Raw genomic sequence first — 12,585 nt, 5'->3', positions numbered from 1 at the left:
ATACAGATGTACCATGTGACATCAGGGACATCACTTAGCCTCTACTGTAAAATAAAGAAGTCTGATTATGCAAGACCATATATATGTCTGTGAGCGAGTGTGTGTATGTGTGTGTGTGTGCGCGCGCGTGCATTTTTCTAGAGAAACAAGCCATGACTTTTATTACCTTTTTAGAAGAATCTGAGACCCTACCCTCTAAAAGAGACTAAGCATTGAATTCGATCATTACTTTTAGTGCTAAAATTGTCTAATTCCATGCAAATACGTGTCACTTAGGTAGAAACAGGTATATTTCAGTTCATACCTTCTTGTGGGGTTCAGCTTTCCCTAGATGCATGACAAACCTGAGAAACTGCAATACCTTGAACCAAAGAAGGAAGTCAGAAGAGCAAAGAGGTTTGAGAGAAACAAGAAAAAGATTCTAGTCATAGCATTTGTTGAAAGTCCCGCAGAACGTAAAAAATCTGGAACTCAGTCTAACAAGTATTTAATCAGGACATTTTAAAAATATTGTGCTTGCCTTCAAGAGGTTCACAACCTCTTCGAGAGGATAAGACAACCACAACACGAGGTAGAATGTGTTAAGTGCCACAAGAGGTACAGCAAAGCATGAGGTTCAAAATGAAGAGATCACAGCCAGTTGTGAGGAGGGAAATTGGGAAAAATTTTTATGGAGTTGGTGAAACAAAATAGCAGGATTTCAGCCAGTGAGAGAGAATAAGAGAGAAAGGAGACGTTCAAGTTAAGGAAACAGCAAACACAGTCACCAAAAAAGATGTGGGAGGAAAAAGATTCAAAAATACCACCAGCACTTCTAGCTTGAGAGAATGTCACAAAGGGTGGGGTTGGGGAGTTCAGCCCAGGGAGCAGGATCGTGTAACCTCGGCAGTAGAAAGGACACCATAGCACTTCTTCATACTTGACAGATGAGAATTTTTTATGCCAGTTAACAACATACTTTAAGATGTCTCTTTAAACACTCAGCCACGCTCATGACTAGCCCAGAAATAAGCAAGTATAAAATATCCACATTATACTTTTTACTGATTCACTAAACTTAGATATGGGTCATTTTTGAACCCCTTCCTACAGGCTACAAGCAGGAAACCCTTCTTCCCTCTCCTCACTCCCAAGTTCAAGTTTTCTGTTCCTGAAATAAAGGAAATAACATGATAACAGTGTCTTTCCCCACCACCCGAAATAGCAATAATAAAGGAAAAAAAAGTGTTGTATTAAGCAAGTTTAAAGAGAAAGCCGACGGTCCCAGGAACCTGACACTCTCCCTACCCTGTCTAACTCCACCTCGCCCATTACTTAGTGCCTCATCAGCTCCATTGAATGCTACTTTGCACTGTTACTAACTGCTGTAATTAAAACGATTATGCTCGCCCTACCTGGTTTAGCTCAGTGGATAGAGCATCGGCCTGTGGACTCAAGGGCCCTAGGTTCAATTCCAGTCAAGGGCACATGCCTGGGTGTGGCTCAATCCCCAGTGAGGGGCGTGCAGGAGGCAGCCAATCAATGATTCTCTTTCATCATTGATGTTTCTATCTCTCCCTCTCCCTTCTTCTCTGAAATCAATAAAAATATATATTTTTTAAAAACCTATTATGCTCATAATGGATCACCAATAGCTCGCCCTTATAGTGCCCTTGGAACCAGAAAGGAAACTAAGATAAATACAACCCTTCAGTAATGGCTCTACTCACACCCAGCCCCACATGTGCACATGCACTGGGAATTAGGCTGAAAGCAGGTTGCAGTCATGCTGGAAGGATACTGAATGGCAACTTAGTAAGTTGGCATTAATTCAGTCGGGAATAATACCTGAAGGTACTCAACAGGGAGACTGACACAATCAGAGCTGTGCTGTTGGAAGATCAGCACTGCACGCAGGATGGCCAATGAAATCAGGGGAAACCGGTTAGCAGGCTATGGTAACAACTCAGAAAGACAAACTAAGGACCCCAATTCTAACAACGATAATGAAAAAGAATGAAAGATCTGGATAAGACAAGGGTAAAGAACACCTGCAGGAGTTGCCACCTGTTTGGACTGAATGATCTAGATAAGACCAGAAAGCCAAGTGAAGAAACCCAGGAGGTCTAGGACACAGGAGTGGATCTGAACTAGAGAGAGCTTTCAGGAACCGTCCACAGAGAAGTGACAGGTGAATCCTAGGATCCAACTTCACCAAAACACATTTTTAAGAAAATAGCAAGCTAAGAATGAAACTAGAAAGTAGTCACACTTAGAAGGGTACAAAGGCTGGACAAAGTGGGAAGGCAGAAGCCTTAGAGAAGATTGGTCAGGAGAACTAGGTAATTAAATAGTATCCCAAAAGACAGCATTTCAAAGACCTATTGTTGTCCTCACAAAATCAAAATACATCACGGCCATGAGATTTGAGAAATAAGTCACTGGCAACCTTTAACAGTATAAAAACTGGATTTCAGGATGCTAAACAAGAAGCAAGAGCAGATATAGAACGTTATTTTCAATGTGGTAATAAGAAGGAAAGAATAGCCCTAGCTGGTTTGGATAGAGTGTCGGCCTGCGGACTGAAGGGTCCCAGGTTCAATTCCAGTCAAGGGCACATGCCCAGGTTGTGGGCTCGATCCCCAGAAGGGGGTGTGCAGGAGGCAGCCAATCAATGATTCTCTTTCATCATTGATTTTTTTATCTCTCTCCCTCTCCCTTACTCTCCCTGAAATCAATAAAAACATATTTATTGGTTTCAGGGAGGTATATATCTGAATATATTTACTTTATATGAAAAAATATATATCTGAATATATTTACTTTATATGAAAAAATATAGTTAATGGTTAATAATAAAGCAACCATATTGTTTTTAATTACCTTATCAGTTTCAAAGCAAATTTTAAGAGTCATTAGATCAAATCCCCAGAAAACAATAAGAACCTTAAATATATAATAATGACCTTAAGAATTCCCTTTTAAGATGTAAAAATCTAAAAGTACATTTCAATATCGAGAGCAAGGGCCTAATATCATCACAAAAGAAATTTCCATAATAGCATGTGGTCTATGGTTATTTACCAACACATATATTCCTGAACTTTTTTTATTAATATGAGAAGAATCACCTACTCAATAAAAACAAAAATACACATTAAAAAACATAAATGTTTTTTACATTACGTTACTAGTAAATGCTAATCCAAATCAAACTCCAGGCAGTTATAGTTAATTTCCCTTTAGTTTTACAAAATCAAATCTCTAATAAAATAGTTTTACAAAAAAACTCTAAACCTCATTTAACAACATTTATCATGAACAAGTATCAGAATAAGAGTTTGCACATGTTCTTTGAATTTACATCATTCTTGAAAAGTAGGTTAATATGTGAATACTTAAAAAATCCAGTGTTGCGTCCTAACCAGTTTGGCTCAGTGGATAGAGCGTTGGCCTGCGGACTGAAGGGTCCCAAGTTCGATTCTGGTCAAGGGCATGTACCTTGGTTGCGGGCACATCCCCAGTAGGAAGTGTGCAAGAGGCAGCTGAATCGATGTTTCTCTCTCATCGATGTTTCTAACTCTCTATCCCTCTCCTTTCCTCTCTGTAAAAAATCAATAAAATATACTTAAAATAAAAAAAAAATCCAGCCCTAGCTGGTTTGGCTCAGTGGATTGAGCATTGGCCTGCAGACTGAAGGGTCCCAGGTTCGATTCCAGCCAAGGGCACATGCCTGAGTTGTGGGCTTGATCCCCAGTAGGGGATGTGCTGGAGGCAGCCGATCAATGATTTTCTCTCATCATTGATGTTTCGCTCTCTCTCTCTCTCTCTCTCTCTCTCTCTCTCTCTCTCTCTCTCTTTCCCTCTCCCTTCCTCTCTGAAATCAATAAAGAAATATATACTAAAAAAAAAAAAAAAATCCAGTGTTGCCCTGGCCAGGTAGCTCAGTTAGAGCATCATCACCAAGGTTGCTGGTTCGATCCCTGGTCATGGCACATACAAGAATCAACCAATGAAGGAATGAATAAGTGGAACAACAAATCAATGTTTCTCTCTCTCTAAAAAAAGTAAAAGTAAAAAATAAGAAACCCCACTGTGTTTAGTCTCAGATATATCTGGATACGTAAGATTTGTAGAAGCTCTGTGGCCGTGGCGAATAAAGCTTGACTTACGGTGCCACTATCAAAAAATTATAGTCCTGCCAAAACCGGTTTGGCTCAGTGGATAGAGCGTCGGCCTGCGGACTCAAGGGTCCCAGGTTCGATTCCGGTCAAGGGCATGTACCTTGGTTGCGGGCACATCCCCAGTAGGGGTTGTGCAAGAGGCAGCTGATCGATGTTTCTCTCTCATCGATGTTTCTAACTCTCTATCCCTCTCTCTTCCTCTCTGTAAAAAATCAATTAAAAAAAAAAATTATAGTCCTTATTTTGAAAAATTACCAACAATATTTTGTTCCGGTGGGAGAAGATGTAGGTCACTCTTAATAATGCTAAGGGGCATGTGGAAGACCCTTGGAAAAGACTTCAAGAAAAAAATCACTTCTCTCAAGGGATGCTGGTTCTCTTTATGTTCTGTTTCATGTTCTGGGTGTTAGTTACAAACAGAACATGAGCGCAGTTTGTGAAATTCATTGACCTAAAAATAAACATTTAGGACTTGTGTGTGCACTTTTCTGCACATATGTGATTTTTCAATAAAATGTTTTTTTAAAAATCAGTCAAATGTCCTATACTAATGAGGAATTACCTGTTGTCATAGATCCATAACATGGCAATATTAATAAGCCATCTAGAGTGGTATCTTGAACATCATAATCATAATCAACAGACTCTGCCATCTGAAAAAGTAATTCACAACTTTTTTCTATTTCAAATTGACCTGAAATGAGGAGAGAAAACATCATCAGCAACTGAATAGCAAAATTAATTTAAGAGTGAAAAAAAGGCCTTCTAAATTAAAATCAGTTTTGCATAATAGTTATTTTAAATTTCTCATTTGATCTAAAGGAGATGAACATATAAGTTCTACCAAATCTCAACAGTAAAATAAAAAATAAAAGAAACACCAGTTTCCAAGTAATTTAACTCTCTAAAGAAATAAAAATGTTTATAATCTTCTAGCCTTTCATGTTATTTAATATGATTTTTGAGGAAGATTCAGTAAGGTTAATCATTAACATAAGGGATTCTAGTCCAGGAGATACTGCATTTAGGTGTGTTTCAAAATTCTTAAGTGATCTTAAAATGGCAAAGTGATTGTTGCAATGTCTCACTTCTGACATCAGTACAAGGCAAAGTAGGAGGCGAGTGATGAAATGACTCATTTCCGTTAATAGGATGCTATTACTTGAAGAATCACGTTAATCTGGGATTTTTGTCCTACAAAAAAGGCTCATCTATGAGACATGGATTCCACACCTTATATACTGCTATCATATAGTATCACCCAGCCACTTAAAGGAGAAAGGAGCTGGTAGGATATCTTTTGAAATAATGAAATTAATCATTCAGATTCAGGACTGTTTAGTGTGGTAATACTTCTATATGAGATAGACTAATAAAAATATTAATACTTTACCATTTAATATCTTTCTACTAAAAGGTCGGTATGTTTTACATGTTCACTAATGAGACTGGCATTTTTAATGGCAGTGTAGAATTATCTTACAGAAGATATAAAACCTATAACTATTTAAATTGTCATAAAAAGCTGCAGCAACCTGAGCAGTACCCAGATTTCCCAGCAAAGATAGCACTTTATCGTGGTGCCATGTGCCCTCTCATAAACAGTAATCTTAAACCTGATACTGAATGCTCACCAGTCAGAAAAACCAAGATGTCGCCAGCCATTTCGTTCAAATGGATATCCATGGTCACTTTCACAATCTAAAGCAAGAAACACAAACATAACATACTAGTGGAAATACAGCCCTCTACCCCCACCTCCACTTGTTCCACAGAAAATTAAATTTGGTTCTCAAAAGTCTTAGGAGAGCCCATCAGAATAATACGAAACTGCCTGGCCAGGTGGCTGGGTTGGTTGGAGCACTGTCCCATACACCAAAAGATTGGGGGTTCAATTCCCAGTCAGGAGGCAGGTGTTTCCCTCTCACATCCATGTTGCTCTCTCTCTTGATTTCCCTCTCTCTAAAAATCAATAAAAAATAATAATAGCCTGCCCTAACCAGTTTGGCTCAGTGGACAGAGCACTGGCCTTCGGACTGAAAGGTCCCAGGTTCAATTCCGGGCAAGAGCATGTACCTTGATTGCGGGCACATCCCCAGTAGGAGGTGTGCAGGAGGCAATTGATCAGTGTGTCTCTCTCTTCAATGTTTCTAACTCTATCCCTCTCCCTTCCTCTCTGTAAAAAATCAATAAAAATATATTTAAAATAATAATAATAATAATAATAGCCCGGCCAGCATGGCTCCGTGGTTGAGCACTGACCTATGAACCAGGAAATCATGGTTCAATTCCTGGTCAGGGCACATGCCCAGGTTGCAGGCTCGATCCCCAGTGTGGGGTGTGCAGAAGGTAGCTGATTAATGATTCTCTCTCATCATTGACGTTTCTATCTCTCTCCCTTCCTCTCGGAAGTCAATACAAATATATATATATTTTTCAATGATAATAATGGGGAACAAATAAATTATCAAACTATACAATCAACTAGAATCACAGATATAAAAAAGATGCAAAGTAATACCGCTTGAATATATGCAGTATTTTCTTTGTCTCGTGGGCCGATCAAATTGCAGAATTTTTCTCTGACTGGATAAAGCCTTCCAGGTATATCAAATATTGGACAATTTCCAAAGAATGCAGAGAGCTTGGCTAATTCCATAGTTGCTGACATCACCACGACCTTTAAATGTTCCTTCCTGCTAGGAGATTTCTCCTGAAATAGCTTCTTCAATAAACCAAACAAGATGTCCTGAAAGAAAAGTAAATTTCTAATAAGTCACAAGTATACATAACAACCCCTTTTTAAATATTTTGTTTTCCTAACCAAAGAATCCCTATTTCAATCGATTAAAATATTAGAGGAGGTAATCCTCTATACAGTAAAAAGCTACCCCAAAGTAAACTGTCTAACAGATAATCAATATATTAAAATACTTACTGTAGTTAGAGTTCTCTCATGGGCTTCATCCAAAATAATGACACTGAATTTGGTAAGATTTGGATCTCCCAGAATATGTTTCAATAAACATCCATCAGTCATATATTTGATTGCTGTTTCCTAATGTTTAAAACACAAAGTTTTAAACACGGCTAGGAATTAACAGTAGTGATATACATAAAACAATGGAAGGGAAAAGAAAGACAGTAGCAGTGGCTACTAGGAAGGCAAAGACAATATTTTAGAGAGTCACTCTATGCCATAATTGATGACCATTCCCATTAGGAAACGTACGTAAATCAGGGATTATTTTGTATCTGGTATAAAATTAAGAAATCCCAAGAGAATGTAAATTGTAACTATTAACTATTAAAAAGAAAACAATTTTAAACTTGTTAGTGCCATGAATATAGAAGATGCTCAGTACAAAATACTTTCTGACTTTGTTAATTTAGTTGTCAGTTTTTCACTGATTTCAAGAATACAAGCATACAACATAGATGAACCTTAAAAACATTAGGCCAAATGAAATAAGCCAAACACAAAGGACAAAATATTGTATGATTCCATTTACGAGATAGGCAAATGCATAGAAACAGAAAGTAAAATAGTAGTTACCAGGGGCTGGGGAGAAGAGGGGATGGGGGGTTACTATTTAACAGATACAGAGTTTCTACTGGGATAATGACTAAGTTTTGAAGAATAGTGATGGTGACACATTGTGAAAGTACTTAATGCCAGTGAATGGCACACCTAAAAATGTTTAAAATGGTAAATTTTTATGTTATGTATATTTTATAATAAAACATTTTTAAAAGAATACAAATTTAAGTTACATGTAGGATCCTTGCAGTTAAAAAATAAAATAAGAGAATTATAAGAAAAAGAAACATGCCCTAGCAGGTATGGCTCAGTGGATAGAGTGTCAGCCTTTGGACTGAAGGGTCCCAGGTTCGATTCTGGTCAAGGGCACATGCCGGTTTTGTGGATTCGATCCCCAATAGGGGACGTGCAGGAGGCAGCCAATCAATGATTCTCTCTCATCACTGATGTTTCTACCTCTCTCCCCCACTCCTTTCCTCTCTGAAATCAATAAAAATATATTTAGAAAAAAAGAAACGTAACTGTCACTTAGAAACCAATTGAGAACGGAGAAAATGGATTAAACAGACATTCCAAAGCATTAACAATGGGCAACAAAAATTAATTCTAATCTGAGATTTTGTTTCATTAAAAATATAAATAGTGCTGAAACCGGTTTGGCTCAGTGGATAGAGCGTCGGTCTGCGGACTGAAAGGTCCCAGGTTCGATTCCGGTCAAGGGCATGTACATTGGTTGCGGGCACATCCCCAGTAGGGGGTGTGCAGGAGGCAGCTGGTCGATGTTTCTCTCTCATCGATGTTTCTAGCTCTCTATCCCTCTCCCTTCCTCTCTGTAAAAAATCAATAAAAAATATATTTAAAAAAAAATATATATATATAAATAGAATTTCAAATTTAAAATATTTCATAATTTTCTTCACTCTTTCTATAAGTTTACAGTACTTAAACAAATACCAACAAAACTTTTGTACCTTAGAGCTGCAATCATCAAAACGAACTTGATATCCTACTTTGGATCCCAAAGTGCATTTCATTTCTTCAGCAACCCTCTGAGCAACTGATATGGCAGCTACTTTTCGTGGTTGAGTCACACCGATCATACCATGTTGTGAAAACCCTATCAAAACCAGAGTAAAAATACACAATAATGTCAACAGTTGCTTCTTATTAGAGCTAAATTATTTCTGGTCAATCAATACAAACTATTCAAGTATTTCCAAAACTCTGCAAATTAATAACATACTATAGTATTACATTTGTATCATGGAAATTTATTAAAAATAAGAATACATATTAATAATCATTCAAAATGTACATATATTAATTAGGCCTGATTTTTTAAAAGCCCTAGCTGGTTTGGCTCAGTGGATAGAGCATTGGCCTGCGGACTGAAGTGTCCCAGGTTTGATTCTGGTCAAGGGCACATGCCTAGGTTGCAGGCTTAATCCCCAGAAGGGGGAGGCAGGAGGCAGCCAATCAATGATTTTCTCTCAGCACTGATGTTTCTATCTCCCCCTTCCTCACTGAAATCAATTTAAAAAGAAAAATCCAATATAAAGATTTAGTCTAAAGAGTAAGCCAAACCCAGTGTGTGGCTCAGAGGTTGAGCATCGACCTATGAACCAGGAGGTCACGGTGCAATTCCCGGTCAGGGCACTGTGGGCTCGATCCCAGTGAAGGATGTGCAGGAGGCAGCTGATCTCTCTCTCCCTCTTCCTTCCACTCTGAAATCAATAAAAACATCTTTTAAAAAATAAGCCAAACATTTTTAATCTCTAGAAATCAATAAAATTCCACATACTTCCTAAAGTAGATTTATCTTTGTCACAGAAGTTTAAATGTATCACTTTATATAGATTCTATAGGCACTTTTTTTTTTTACTATTTAAAATATCTTTGAAAAGGAGATACATCTGACAATTGATGAGTTTTCCTCCATTAATAGTTAATAGTAAAAAATAGTGGTATGTCTTAATCAAAGGCATCTTAGGTTTGATGCATGAGAGTAAGTTAATATATAAGCTAAGAAGTTTTTATTTGTTTATATGAATAATATCCAATATAATTTTATTCTATATTAACCTTATGCTAGGAAGTTTTAGCATAATAAAGTAAAAGACACTTTAAGGGTAATTTGTTAGCTGGTGTTAGCACAGTCAGGAAATAAATACCTGATAATGCTCTGGAGAAAGAACCAAGAAATACTAATGTCAGCAACAGATATTAATATATCCCTCTCTCCAAAAATGATTTCAATACCCAATGGTTAATAGTCTACTGCAAGACAACCTTATTCTATAGCAGAGAATCAGTATATACCTATAATTTTACTTAGGATTATTATGGTAATTAAAAATGGAAAAGTTGCCATCTCAACTAATCTCTGAATCTGAAATAAAACCACAGAGAAGCAGGGAAGATGTAGGGACAGACCAAGAGAAGAATTGGGTCTGTAAAACCAATAGTGGGCATTTGTGGTATAGAGGATTTTAAAAAATATATTTTAATTGATTTCAGAGAGGAAGGGAGAGGGAGAGAAGATAGAAGCATCGATGATGAGAGAGAATCACTGATCGGCTGCTTCCTGCATGCCCCCCACTGGGGATCGAGCATACAACCTGGGCATATGCCCTTGACCAAAATCAAACCCGGGACCCTTCAGTCTGCAAGCCGATGCTCTAGTCACTGAGCCAAATCAGCTAGCGCAAGAGGGTATATTTTTAAACCTCCCAAAATTATCCCAGAATATCATTACCTGCTTCATATAGATATTTTGGAAGTTGAGTTGTTTTACCACTTCCTGTATTTCCAGTAACAATAAGGAACGAATTGTCCCTCACAGCTTGAATAAGCTTTTTTCTTTGTTTTTGAATAGGAAAAGTTGGAGTAGTTCCTCCCTCCTGTGATGTGCATCCTTTGTCTTCTGTAATGAGAGAAAAACAACTGTGCAATTAAAAGGTCTGTAAAGGTATCTTTGACTCAATTTTCCAGAACTGAAAAGAAAAAAACAATAAAATTTTCGGGTTGGAAAACATCAACCAATGACTTATCAATTAAATCACCTAAGTCTAATTTGTAAGTGAAGGTTTATAAGCCCAGAACAACTTTTTTGCGAAATCTAACAAGTTGAGCATCTGCTAATGCATGGCTCAAAGTTAGCCTAGTACAAGGCAACGTATATGCAAGTATACCTATACAAAACCCAATTTTATTAAAAAATAGAACAAAAACTGGAACCCAGCAGAAAACTGTCAGCTGAATTAAGAGCCACCTGTGTCTGCTTCTGATTCATGGTTCAAGTTAGGTCCCTGTTCAGAGTGACATATCCCAGAAGGCCAAGTGGTGGGTAACCATGGAAACTGGCTCCTAGAAACTGGCTCCCTCTCTATACAGTACCCAAAGGCAGGCTGGCGACCCGACGAAGGCGGAGGAGGAGGGGGGCGGGGGTAGATGGGTAGAGAACAAAGGCTTTATGCGCCTGGTTAACAGGAGAGCGCGTCTGGGCTTCGGGGTTCACTTTTTTGGCCCCCAGAGGGTTTTCACTCAACTTGGGTCTGGGACCGCCCCCCTCTAGACCCAAGTGCTCCCATTGGACGCAAAGTTCGCTTCTGGCTCGGAGGGCGAGCAGCAGGCTGCGGCCTCCCGCCCACTCTTCTCTGCCAGCCCCAGGCAGACTTTTACGCCCCCCGAAAGCCCCAGCCGTAACTCTCGCTGGCCAGGGCAGCGTCCCGAGAATCGCACCTCTATCCGCGATGGAAACAGCCGAAGGCCGCTCTTCCTGGGGGTCTCTGGGCCGCTCTCCCTCCTCTTGCCGCCTTGGCGCCCTGCCCGCGACGGTGGGAAACCGGGACATAGACCTGGCCCCGAGCGGAGCTGAGCCCGTCCACCGCAGCGGGGAGACCGGAGGGGAAGGCGCAGGCGCACCCTGATGACGTAGCGGTGTTTACTTCCGCGCGTGCGACCGGGAGCACCGGCCGGGGAGCTGCCCGATGACGTGTCTCGAGAGGCGGGAAAGCTCCTCCCCCCCGCGGCCGCGTGGCCCCCGCCGCCCGCCGGTGTGCGCTGCGCCTCGGGTGCGAAGCCATCCATCCCCAAGGTCTGCAAGGGCCTCCTCCTGCCCCCTTGTGCGCAGAGGAGCCAGGCGACACCCTTTTCCCGGTCACGTCCGCACCTGACGCGATGGGACCCTTTGCCGGCGGCTGGGACCCTCCGCGAGTGCGGCGCTCCGCGATCCATTCGCGCCTAGCTCGGCCCGAAATAAGCTGTTCAAGGCGCCGAGTTGCAGAGCTTCTAGTTTCGTTGTGTCCAAAACTTAGGTCCCCTACGCTGTTCATTTCCTTCATAAAATGCATTTGAATGTTTTTACACGTTTATTTTCTTCCCTTTCCTCCAAGTGGACACGAGGAACTTTAGAAAACCATAGTACACGCAGAGCCCAGCAAAGCCCTTCAAAGTGGGTCGTCCCTATTTGTTGGATATGCTGGATGGGTGAATGAATGATTGGTTTCCAGAGGAATTAAGCTCACTTTCAATTCGGTGTGGATTCCTTGGGAAACCACAAGATCTGAAAAGTTAAACAGAGATAGGACTACTTTTCAGAAAAGGTACTCGGGGGACATCTTTTCTGTTATAGAACGTTCCAATTTTGAAAATAGTGTCAATGTCACAAAATCAACACAAGAAGTTTGTTTCTTGGGCTTGTCAACCGTTTCTGCTGTTAGAATTAACCAACGCAGACCAGCTGGGTGGCTCAGAGATTGAGCCTCGACCTATGAACCAGGAGGTCATGGTTCCCATAACCAGTCAGGGAATATGCCCAGGTTGTGGGCTGGATCCAGTGCGGGGCATGCAGGAGGCAGCCAATCAAGGATTACCTCTCAT

The 12,585-nt window shown here is 40.0% G+C and overlaps 1 protein-coding gene across 2 annotated transcripts in view; it reads right to left on the bottom strand.

The window, feature by feature from the left end:
* Positions 1 to 11,616, bottom strand: part of DHX40 (DEAH-box helicase 40) — a 41,798-nt gene extending 30,182 nt beyond the window's left edge. For both annotated transcript variants that reach the window (XM_079797849.1, XM_079797850.1), the window contains exons 1-7: positions 11,446 to 11,616; positions 10,460 to 10,627; positions 8,676 to 8,821; positions 7,102 to 7,221; positions 6,685 to 6,912; positions 5,798 to 5,864; positions 4,726 to 4,857 (exon numbers count right to left, since the gene is read on the bottom strand). In XM_079797849.1, coding sequence (XP_079653975.1) covers positions 4,726 to 4,857; positions 5,798 to 5,864; positions 6,685 to 6,912; positions 7,102 to 7,221; positions 8,676 to 8,821; positions 10,460 to 10,627; positions 11,446 to 11,557 — 973 coding nt within the window. In that variant the 5' untranslated portion in view covers positions 11,558 to 11,616. The remainder of the gene's footprint in view (positions 1 to 4,725; positions 4,858 to 5,797; positions 5,865 to 6,684; positions 6,913 to 7,101; positions 7,222 to 8,675; positions 8,822 to 10,459; positions 10,628 to 11,445) is intronic.
* Positions 11,617 to 12,585: the final 969 nt, after the last annotated feature.

Source organism: Cnephaeus nilssonii, assembly GCF_951640355.1.
Source record: "Cnephaeus nilssonii genome assembly, chromosome: 19".
Lineage (NCBI taxonomy): Eukaryota > Metazoa > Chordata > Mammalia > Chiroptera > Vespertilionidae > Cnephaeus > Cnephaeus nilssonii.
Note: the sequence above shows the minus strand (reverse complement) of the source record. Positions and strands in the feature narration are given on the sequence as shown.